The sequence below is a fragment of the Rutilus rutilus genome, assembly GCF_951802725.1.
Source record: "Rutilus rutilus genome assembly, chromosome: 11".
Lineage (NCBI taxonomy): Eukaryota > Metazoa > Chordata > Actinopteri > Cypriniformes > Leuciscidae > Rutilus > Rutilus rutilus.
In genome coordinates this window covers 42,719,765-42,732,171 of record NC_140216.1, presented here as the reverse complement: position 1 = coordinate 42,732,171, position 12,407 = coordinate 42,719,765, and the positions used below count along the sequence as shown (strand labels likewise).

The 12,407-nt window shown below is 35.9% G+C and overlaps 1 protein-coding gene across 3 annotated transcripts in view; it reads right to left on the bottom strand.

Annotated features, from left to right (window-relative positions):
- Positions 1–12,407, bottom strand: part of LOC311300281 (NLR family CARD domain-containing protein 3-like) — an 88,274-nt gene that overhangs the window by 53,529 nt on the left and 22,338 nt on the right. Inside the window, exons 11-15 of one of the 3 annotated variants that reach the window (XR_014629257.1) lie at positions 9,617–9,790; positions 7,163–7,336; positions 4,695–4,868; positions 3,655–3,989; positions 3,389–3,497 (exon numbers count right to left, since the gene is read on the bottom strand). Coding sequence is in view for 2 of the 3 variants with exons in the window: in XM_084424480.1 (XP_084280606.1) it covers positions 3,983–3,989; positions 4,695–4,868; positions 7,163–7,336; positions 9,617–9,790 (529 nt within the window). In the remaining variant the exon portion in view is untranslated. Of the gene's footprint in view, positions 1–3,388; positions 3,990–4,694; positions 4,869–7,162; positions 7,337–9,616; positions 9,791–12,407 lie in introns of those variants that run through there. The other 2 variants (XM_084424480.1, XM_084424479.1) reach the window with 2 other exon arrangements.

The following is a 12,407-nucleotide window of genomic DNA, read 5'->3' as shown; positions in this document are numbered from 1 at the left end:
TGTACAGCATTTTCTGTGTACAGTTCTTCTTAATCTTATTCAACATGACATTTAAAATACAATCATTCTTTTTTTCTTCTTCCCATTATGGTTAAAAACATTAGAAAAGACTGGACAAACCTAAATGGACCAAATGGAGATTGATGAATATTAGAGTGATTAAGGCATTATGAGTTTAAGATGATGTATTTTAATTAATGAACGAATAAGATTTGCTCATACCAAGTCAAAACTTAAAAGTTATTAATAATAACATTACAATTACAAAATACCAAGACATTGTTTAATCTCAGTAGCAAATTGAGTTGCTAATTTGACATGAATCTAGTTCTTACTGTAGTTCTTACTGTAGTGATTTGACGGCAGATAAAGATGGTGATTTGAGGGATCAGTCGTTCTTATATGAACTTAATTGACACAATTTAACACTTGCCACAATTCATATTTTCTACTGACTATGAGCTAAATCGTGGCTACGCACAGAACATGCCAAAGAAATGAAACCAAACACCTTGTAATTACAGTTGACTTTGCTTACATGATGGAATATCATACATCTTGCAAGTTATTTTGGAAAAAAATGACATGTAACCAGATTCAACGTTATTTTGGCTAGAAGTGGGTTACTCATAGCCGGACTATATCGGGTCTATATTTAACCGAGATGGTGAAATGACGGCTATTGCTTGCTGGGTATTCTGTCATTCATCTTCCTCTGTCTTTTCTACAAACCTAAACTCTTCCTTTGGTTAAAAACAGTTTTAAAATGTCCTGTTGGGGGGAAAAGGCATCAATCTTGTGGTTCTGATGATGAATCCAGAGTGTTTGTGGACATGAAGCAGTAATACTGTAGTTCAGCATCTGATCTATAAAGAGCTTCATGGGTAAAGACTGTTAAACAGCCTTCAGGTCTGAGATCAGAACTGTGCAAAATACACACATGCTTTCATTTAGATTTGGCACAGCAGGTTTTAGCTCCATATCGGTCTCAGATGGTGATGGATTCATCATCTAGTGTCAAAGCTGCTCAGATCCTGGAGAAAATATTAGCGGAGCCCTTTTCTGCTCTTCTTTACTGGAAAGATCTGCAGATGAACAATACACACATTTGTGTTGATTGTATCTGCTTCTTCTTCGCTTGTGTTTTGATCAAGAGATTCATTACTTTTTTCAGAAGATGTGTAATAGCGCCCCCTACCGTATAACAGTGTAAACACGGTGTAACAGTTCCAGCATGTTTTCACTGTTACTGGCTGATTAAAGCTGTTTTGCAGTTATCCTCCTGTTCACCAGGGGGCGATAGCCTCAGCTGATGGGGTTAGAATGCCCATATAAACAAGAGCAAGTGATCTAGCCTTTGAGCCATGTGAAAGCTCAACTTGGGAAGGGCTCACAATTTTTTGAAATTTTTTTGAATTTTTTTTAAAGGGGTTTGAGTCAATGCTCAACTTTTATGCCTTCTTGTTGTCACTAGTTGAGGAACAGCGTGTTAGCAGTGCTCATTTTAGACTGTATATTTCATCAACTGTGTTTGTTTGGTGTGCTTCTGTGCATTCACCACAGACTTTACACCAGCATCAACTCTTCTTTGTTTGGATTACTCTTTTTTGAGTGAGTTATTCGCTACGACGAGACTGTGGTCGCGACTTTACTGACTTTGAACTGAATTTTTTTGCAAAGACAATCTGATTTACCATCGCTGGATTACAGGTTCAGGTATTTGTTTTAACTGTTGTTTGGCAAATATACTTGTTCCCCACTTATGTTTTTTTTTTTTTCATTTTGTCTAATTTGGGACGAGTGTTAAAACGGAAAGCTGGAAATTTCCATCAATGGCGGGGAAAGAGTTAATATAGAGTCATGAACACTAATAGATTACCACAACTTGATGAGGTAAAAGTAATGTGAGTTGGTATAAGTAATAAAATGGAACAGAGATAATAGAATTGAGACAAGAATTCATATAGTTAATTTGACATAGACAAAGCTCACATAGAAAGATCTAGTTAGTTCTTTCTATCTCTCCATCCGGACACTAATGCTGTACCTCAGATCAGTTGATTTCACTTGTTTGTCCGGAACGGTCACTCTTCACGGACACACAGCTGGACTCTGAGTTTCATCTCTGACTACTGAATCGAGTTACAATAGAATGCTGTCAATAATTCATATAGAGAAGATTTAATGTGGAGTTGCCAATTGATTAAAGACAGCATATAGAATGTATATTCTGCAATTCTAAATGAAAATGAAAACTTGATCAAGCATTTTACTACTAAAAGGTGTCCATAGTTTATGAATAACATTTTTTTTTAAAGATTTTCCTTTTACATTTAAAAGGGCCAGTGCATCATTCCTTTTTAAATAAAAAAAGAAATAAAATGCAATAGATGATTTTATTGTGAATGTTATTATAATCTAGAGGCATTTGAATGTGTTTGGAGGGCTGAATTACTCAAATTAAGTCAAATTAAATAAATATTTTATATGGAGATGTTTGTAGTAGAGCCAGTGTAAATGTCATTTCTGAAGAAACAAAAGTCGTCACCTTTAATTATACAGCGCTTTTTACAATATAGATTGTTTCAAAGCAGCTTTACAGTGATAACAGGAAAATAATGCAACAAAGTTTGTTTCGGTTGTACAGCAAAACTAAAAGAAAATATTGTCATAGTCCGTCTTAAGTTCAGTGTTGAATCATTTCTGTTGTTAAAAAGTTATTAATTTAGTTAATATATCTATAGAGCCGCTCTGGAGAAAACAGTGATGTCATCGTCCAGTTCTCATATAATGGTGTCAATGCAGATCAATAATATTGGCAGGAACTCAAACTCCATCAGTGACAGAATGGAGAAGAAAACCTTGTCAGAAACCAGTCAGTCACTCAGTTCTCCTCTGACCAACGAACGAACAGTGTATGATTATGATTCAGGCATTACAGGTCAGAAGTCAGATTGGATCTGAACCTTCAGAATATTTATCCAGTTCCATTTGGTTGAAGGTTTCCTTGTTTGACTTTACATGAAGGATTGGATCATTCTGTAAAGTTACACAAACACATGTGTGATGATCACTGTGGGTTTGTGTCTGTTGATTCTGTTGAATGTGATTGTGTCTGTAGCAGAGTATGTGAGCGGAGTGGAGTGGCAACTATCTTCCCTCCACGCTCCAAGCATTTAATAATCACTCCGCTCCAGCCCCACTCCGGTTTCACCATTTACCTCTCCCCGCTCCACTCCTCGCTCACTGATATCAGAAACACTGCCCAGTCTTCGCTCCCGGAGGAAATTGCAGCTAAAGTATTTATAAGTATGCTTTGAAATCTCGCAAAAGTTCTGCTCATAATATATAAGCATATTAAATGAAAAAAACAAAAACAATACTAGGAGAACAGTTTCAATGTGGTTTATTGGACAGTGTGCAAACTTTTCCTATGACATGCTAAGCTTATTATAAAAGTCAAATATCGTTGCTGCTTTTTGCAGTGCACATTTTGTCTGGAAAGAAGAAAATCAGTTATTTTATCTACGGGCCGCTACATTACTTACAGATTTCTGCTCATTTAAAATCAAATACAGACAGTACTGTAAGATTACATTTGTCTGAATGCAATGCATTAGTGAAAGAGTGATTGCGTGTGTGAATAAGTGTTACCTGTTAAAAATGTGCTTTCACCCGATCATATTCAGTAGGCTTGAGAACTCATGTCCATCGGGGTCATCGTAACCTTCACATTTTGTGAATTCTTACTAAAAATGCAGTTCTATAATGGGCCGTTTGCATGAATTGTACTCGTGATGGAGCGGTAGTGGAGCGAGTGAAAACCACAACGCTCCGACTTTTAAAAAATCCACTTCGCACAGCATTCAAAATCACACCGCTCCACTCCTCGCTCTGCTCCCACTCCACTCCGCTCACATACTCTGGTCTGTAGTGGCTCTTTATTCACCATCAGCTAATCCAGAGAAGGTCAGACTAACACCTAAAACCTGTAAGTAAAACACAGACAGTCAAATGTGTGAGACATTATTGCATTATCCACTTTAGAACAACTAAAAGAAACTACTTAGATGATTAAGTGAGAGATTATAATATAATACTGTGATACACAAATGTTAAAGCTGTTTTTAAACATTCAGATTAAGATTTGGCACCTACATCACCATGAATGATGACCCTTGACCCTTGTCTATAATCCTGTATGACTTTCCTCTTTCTATGTCATTGGCTCAGTTTTATTTATGATAAAGAAACTAGAGATAAATATTTAACATTATCTTCTATTGCAATTGACATTCTTTCAAAATACATAATTTATGGATAAAAAGACAATGACAAAAGCAAAATAATGAATTGTTTGAAATTAAAAGAAACTTGAAGATATTTAATTGTTGCTATAAACTATTATAATGAATCAAACTCTTATTAAACTTATTTCTCTTACTCTTTTTATTTATATTTTTCGCTTTACTGTTTTATGTGTTTTCTATCTCATTATTTGTTTTCTTGGCTTTTGTAAAGCACTTTGGTCAACACCAGTTGTTTTCAAACGTGCTATATAAATAAAATTGTATTGTATAGTATTAAACATGTTTATAGTGTGTAATTCACCATCACAAGGAAAGTATACTAAGAAGAAACAAAATTGACTTTCAATTAAAATATGAATCATCGTTTTAATCATCACTACTCACTCTAGCGTCTCCAGTTTATAATGTGGATCCTCCTTCAGATCAGAGAGCAGCTTCACATCTGAATCTCTTAGATTATTTTCAGTCAGATCCAGTTTTCTCAGGTGTGAGGGGTTTGATCTCAGAGCTGAAGTCAGAGCAGCACAACCTTCATCTGTAACACCACAATCCCTCAACCTGTAGAGAACAATGACACTCTTCAGTCTCTCAGATCAGGATCTACAGCTCAGATGAGTAGAAACTTCACAATCAGATGACAATGATCACACAGCATCATTAACAGGTCCAGTCTGAGGTTCAGGGGCCGTATTCACAAAGCATTTTATCTTACCACTAGGAGTACTCCTAAATCGCACTAAAAGATTTTAGCTAGGAGTTTTCTCTCAAAAGTTATTCACAACGCCTTTCAGACCTACTCTTAGTAAAGAAAAATGACAACTCCTAAACTAAGAGTGAGTCTTCGTTGCTATGGATGACGTCATTACTCATGCACGAGCTTGACTGAAGTGACCACCTTGATTGGCTGATGATTGTAACGCGGGAATGATTCCAAACCCCTCCCCTACGACGATGATTGACAGGTGACAGGTCTGAGAATGCGTGCGCTACACAAGTAGTGCGAAGGACGGAAGATTATGAATAACTGAATAAATAGCCTAAATAAATATAAAGAGTAAGGCAAAACAAATAGCCTAGTAGCCTAATGAAACATGGATTGATGCAATATCTTTGCAACATTATTGAATTAATCTGTCACTATATGCCTCTGCCTACGTTTGCAAAGAGAAGAACATTTTAATTTGATTCACAATCAAACGTTACAATTAGTTTACATGCACTGAATGAGTAGCCTAGTTTTGGTTGTTGTTGGTGGCGTTATTGCATCCCTAGTTATGCCTACAATGCAAAATTGTTCCCTCGCGATTGGAAGCTCCTGTAGCTGCCGCATACGGATTTCAAAACATCGCAACGTGAAATGCCACAAAAAGCGGTTTGTGAATAGGTCTTAGTGAGTTAGGAGTCCTCTCGACTTCTTTTAAGCTGTCCCAGGCTTAGGTGCTACTTTTAGGGCTAAAATGCTTTGTGAATTACTCTTAGTCAAAAAAATTAGGAGTCCTAAAGTTACGAGAGACACGCCAATTATTTTTAGGAATTGCTCCTAAATTCGCCAGTTAGGAGCTACTTTTAGCCTTAAAATTCTTTGTGAATACGGCCCCTGACCCGCTTCTACAAACTGCTTGCGCGGGTTAGTTTCCATTTGATAAAAATGTCAAGAATATTCAACAACAGTTTATTTAACGGTGTCCTTGTTACATATGTTACATGTATCTACCATGGTAATAACAGTAGATTATGCATAATTACATGTAACTAACCCTCAAACAAATCCTAATCCTACCCTAACCCTATAGTAAGTACATGTAGTTGCTTAATATTACTCAGTACTTAAATATATAATATACACTTTAAAATTAAAGCTGCAAGCAGCATTTATCGGGGTTCAAGCATTTAAGGCCTTTAAGGCCTTTAAGCACAAAAGCATCAAAAGTTATTAAGTTTTATTTAGCAAGCATGTAACCACTGACATAATAGATGGAAAAGACCATTTACAGCCAATACAGGCAATTTACCATAGGAAATATATGGTTTTAAAGCTTTTTAACAGTTATAGCGCCACCTATTGTCCGATCTCCATAAAATTGCATGCTTGTTAATGATGTTATGTTACATATGCTAACCAATTTTTGTGAAGTTCTGAGTTTTCATTTATGATTTATATGCTTTTTAGTGTATTTTGCCACACCAATTTTATAAATGACCCTATTACAGCCATAGAAATGCAAAAGTTCAACTTTTTTCGATAATTATTGATCTAGAGAGTCCAGAGAATTGTCCTAGACTGGTTTGGTGCCGATCGGGTCAAAAACCAGGGACTAGTTCGCAAAAGTAGGTTTCGGACAAAATTCGACATAGCAAAATTTTTTTAATTGGAGATAGCCATTTTGTCTAAGAGTCCTCTAAGAGTTATGCACGATTTTGTACTTTTGGTTGCTGTAGCGCCACCTATGGGCCAATCGGGGTCATACTCTGATAGGTTCTCCCCAAAATTGAGGCCTACCATCTGGCCAGGTTTTAAGTCTCTAGGCCTTACGGTTTGTCCTTTACAAATCCATACAATTACAATAGGGTTTCAGCATTTCATGCTTGAACCCCTAATAAAGTGTAACAGAATATTCATTTTTTATGCAAGTACCCAAAAATCATCAACATATCTGTATATGAACACGGTTGTCACATCTTTACATCATTCAGTCATGTTTAAACTATCATTAATATTGTAAAATGATATCAGACACATTGGAAAGAATATAATGAAAATAGAAACAACAGTCCCATAAGTAATATTACAGTAGATCTTTTTTTGTATGACAATCATTATTTACCATATGAGACATTTTATACAAACTTACCACAGTATCTCCAGTTTACAGTGAGGATCCTGCAGTAGATCAGAAAGCTGCTTGACTCCAGAATCTCCTACTTTATTTCCAGTCAGATACAGATCTCTCAGGTGTGAGGGGTTTGATCTCAGAGCTGAAGTCAGAGCAGCACAACCTTCATCTGTAACACCACAACTACTCAACCTGTAGAGAACAATGACACTCTTCAGTCTCTCAGTTCAGGAAACATTGATATAAATGTTATGATATATATGAATTTCTCCTGAACAGATTTGTATATGAAAGCAGTTGTCACCTCTTCACATCATCCAATCATGTTTTTGACTTGTAAAAACTATTAACCCTCTGAGGTCTGAGCTGTTTTCTGGGCCCTGGAGGTGTTCTGACATGCTCTGACATTTGTGCTTATTTCTGTTACTTGTGACATTTTCATGGCTAAAGTCTAATTACACTGTATTCAGCACAAACTCTGCTACAATAATACATCAACAGCATGTATGTAAAAGTTTGTAGTTTTGAGATAATGACATTTATGCGTGGTTTGTGAAAATACAAAAAAAAATTCTCACTGAAATAAGGCCATGAAACCCATACTGATTATTTCTTCACAAGACTTTTGAAAATTGTATGACGTAGCCTAGAATATTTGCTCTAAAACTATGTGAAAATCACCCTGACTGCTCATTCAGAGAAGACAATATATTGATTTAAAATTTTTACGACGTGTTTTGTGTGAGAAAGCTCTATGCGTGAGCTCATTAATATGTATGGCTTTTTACACCTAAGACAAAGACCCTCCCCTAATGGCCCTATTAGGACCTATCAGGCCCCTGTCATTCTGAGCAACCTTGCACAATACTGTAAATGAGGAGATTTCAAAAAGAATGGCTTTTAGATTGTTTGGATTTATTTACACAACATAATCCAAATAGACACAACAAATGGCAAAAAAGCACTTATTGAAAGACAGAGACCTTTGTGCCATTCCTAAAAACATTGTACATACCTTTCATTTCCAAGGTGTTTGATTTTCACTTTACCATGTTCATGTTCCAGAGACTCATGTGAGTGTTGAAGTCGGCAGGACTCAGTGGTTAAAATTGCTTTTTAAAATTCACAGAATACACACACACACACACAAATGTTTCCAACAATATATAATATAATGAACACCAGGTTTGTTGTGCCTTGTAGGCATAGGCTATGCGCAGTGCTGGATAAAATAATAATAACAATAGATAGCAGTATAAATCTTCCAAAAGATTTCAGTAACAACCAAGCTAGAGAAAAATATATTGATTATCATGTTACTTCAAATGTTTCCATTCGTTATGATGATATGAAATGAGATAATAGTAAAAACATGAAGCTGTTTGGTGTGTTTTGCTTTTCAAATTTTCAAATGATACATTCAAACGCGATCGCGCTGCAAAATATGATACATTCAAACGCGATCGCGCTGCAAAATATGATACATTCAAACGCGATCGCGCTCAAATATAAAACATTATGGTTACCATACATATCTACGTTTGACCAGATATCCACAAACACAGTAGGCCTAACAGTAAACACGGGTCTAAATATTATAATATTCCCCATATATCTAGCAACAGTTCAACTGCAATGTGACATTTATGCAACAATAACAAACTAATATGTAAGAATTTCTTACCTTAAATCTTTCTTGTCTTCAAATCGCATTCTTCTTCTTCTGAGGTAGCCTAAATCCAATGTAAGCTCACGGTGCGCCTAACTCGACGAAAAGTGAAGTGTTTTGGTGTTTTGTTTTCGAGGTAATGAGCGCGATCGCGTTCCATGTGGAGATTTGCATGTGAATGTCTTTTGCGCTCGTAGGCGTGGCCAAATTAACTGTAATGAGCAAGCGTTTGAGAAGCTGGACATCTTGTTGGTTTTATACAAATTACTTAAACAGAGAATATTTGTTTTCGTTTTGAACCCGATCGTTTTAAAAGTACACACTTAAATGTTTATAAAGGTGTATGGCTCATAAATGTGTGACAAGTATTCGCTGAGTTTTGTTTCAGTTTATAGACGTGCTCAAGAAAAAAAAGTTCACCGCGACGGAGAGGCAGAACGCACACCCTGTTTATTTTCTTTATTTTACAAAAGCACAATGTTTTGATTTGATTGTAAGTGGACACATACAAAAGTAGAAATATCACAGATTCTTTTTTTATATTTCTTTTTTTCTGTATGACCATAAATGATGGAGTAATTTAAGTTTATAGTTCTACAATGTGGAGAAAATCCAGCAAAACGCGGGGGCGCGTTTGCCGACCTCAGAGGGTTAAAAGTAAAATTACCTCAGAATCTTTGGAAATAATCTTCAGAAGATCAAACATCCTTTTCAGTTACTTGATGGTAAACTTTTTTTGTATATCATTCATTATTTACCACAGGAGAAAAACAGACAATGTTGAGACTTTTATAACATCTTACCACAGTATTTTCAATTTACAGTGTGGATCCTGCAGTAGATCAGAAAGCTGCTTGACTCCTGAGTCTCCTACTTTATTCAATGACAGACTCAGTTCTCTCAGGTGTGAGGGGTTTGATCTCAGAGCTGAAGTCAGAGCAGCACAACCTTCATCTGTAACACCACAATCCCTCAACCTGTAGAGAACAATGACACTCTTCAGTCTCTCAGTTCAGGATCTACAGCTCAGATCAGCAGGAACTTCACAATCAGAAAGAGAGACTTAATCCACGACACCATTAACAGGTCCAGTCTAATTTAAGCATGATCTTTTTTATTTATATTTTCTCCTAACACCGCATCACAACCATCCGCTGGCTGTGTATGAAACCTCAGAGGCGTTTATAATCGACCTGCTCGACACTGTATTATTATATGAAAAGGTAGTTTGGAGAAAGAAACCTAAACAAACAAACAAACAAATAAATAAATAAACAAAGATTTTATACAGATAAACTATAAATTAGTGGTGGGCCATTATCAGCGTTAACGTGAGACTCTTATCGGGCGATAAAAAAAATATCGCCATTAATCTATTCTCCAAGTTGGTGTTGGGAGCTGGCTCTATAAGACACAAGCTAGGATGACGCAATCTACCCGCGGCCGCGAGGCACCCGGCTGCAACGCATCATATTCGTCGTCATCTTAAGTAAACACGGCTGAAAGTGAAAGCTGGTGAAAAAGATCGGTGCAACATCTATTATTTGGACTTAGTTCGGATTTAAGCCGTCCGACGAGCAGCAGCAAACTATATAGACAGAGTGTGTGGGGTAACAGTTCTGTAAGTTAACACACGACTAATCCATTCTACCACCTCAAATTCAAAACGAAACATATCACTGAATACCAGCGCGCGCGTATTATTCCCAATATATCTTAGTGGTGTAGCACATAATCTCTGTCTGCGCCCGATTTTAAGAATCGTTGTTGTGTTTCTTTTTAACTGAAAAGACATCAGTTAGACAATATTCTAATTTTAAATTTGGGGTTTCATAAGCTCCAAGCCATAATAAACATTAGACCTACTTAAGTCTCTGCAGCTAGTGTACTTACATTTTATTTATCTGCAAAATGATGTTGTATACTTACAGTTTTGCACAATATATGTTCTCAAAACTACATACACCCTTTAAAAAAAAAAAACATTTAGCAGTTGTTTAGCAGGGTCTGTGTAACCTGTTCTGAAATGGTTTTATTATAATATATATCGTTATCGCAAGAGGCTGCAATGTACATCACAATAAGGATTTTAGGCCATATCGCCCATCCCTAATTGATAGCCTATAGTAGTTGATAATAACATAGACCTACCTAATGTTGCCTACGGACGGTAACAGTACAGTAGTAACCTTTTACAGTCTATGAGTAGAACAGCTTTCTCAAGCAGTTTGTGATGCATTTTGGAAACAGGAGATGAGCCCCTGGTCTAATGCGCCACCTGGCTTGAGAAACCCGTTCTCAAAGACTTACTTTTATAGTCATTATTTGGGTAGCACACATATTCTGAATGCCTTCGGCAGAATTCAAATGAGCCATTTTAATCTAGATTAATCTAGATTAATTTCAAAATGAATCTAGATTAATCTAGATTAAAAAAATTAATCTATGCCCACCTCTACTATAAATATAATAGGATTAAAGATAAAACATATTTAACTTGCAATTTATAGTACAGTTAATAATTTTACTGGAAAAACATGCTACCATATGAACAAGGACAAATGGGCTATTTGTAAACCATAATTTTATACATTACTACTATTGATATTTTTTTGTTTATTTTGGTACATAAACTCAAAATTAAATCCATAAGATAAAAAAAAGTATATTTATTATGAATTAGTTTCATAATAGAGTTACAATTCAAGTAAGGATTAGCAGAAGCCATTGCTTATTACAACACTTCTCACAATCTCAATGTACCTTCATTCAGTCTCTCTTTACGTTTGTTTAGTTTGTCTGTTCACCTTTCAAACAACAGAATATGGCCAATTAACAATACATAATCAACAGCTCCTTAAATCGTATATTCAATTACATTTAAAGAATATAACCACCTGTGACATTTCAGTTTGGGTTTGGACTTTCTGTTTATATTTCTGATCAGTTCCTGTGTTCATTTGTTCAGTTTCCCACCACTCCTTTGTTTCTATGGTTACCGTCTTCATTAGTTATTTTGGTTCAGCTGTGTGTCATTAATTATCTTGTTTTAGAGGTCCTATGTTTGTCTCATGTATATATACCCTGTGTTCTCCCTCAGTCTCTGTCGGTTCTCGTTTGTTATAATGTGGTTTTCTCTTGCTTTTTTCCTTTTAATCTCAGTTATCAGTTTATTAAAAAAGAAATCAGGGGATTACAGTATTAATAGTACTGTAATATTGTTGCCAGAAGGTTTGTTTTGAACTCTGTAATGTAGGGGTGTCCAAACCTGTTCCTGGAGGGTCACTGTCCTGCAGAGTTGAGCTCCAACCCTAATTAAACAAACCTGAACAAACTAATCAAGCTCTTCAGACTGACTAGAAATGTCCAGTTGAATGTGTTGGAGCTGGCTGGATCTAAACTCTGTAGGACGTTGACCTCCAGGATCAGGATTGGACACTCCTGCTGTAATGGATTATAATATACATGTGAGAAAACAGTTTCAACTTAAATAAATATTTAATGTCCACAAAATTATGCATTTAGTGAAAAGCCGTATAATAAGTGTTATGAATGTATATTATCCCTTAAATGATCATCTTGTTTAAGCTTGTT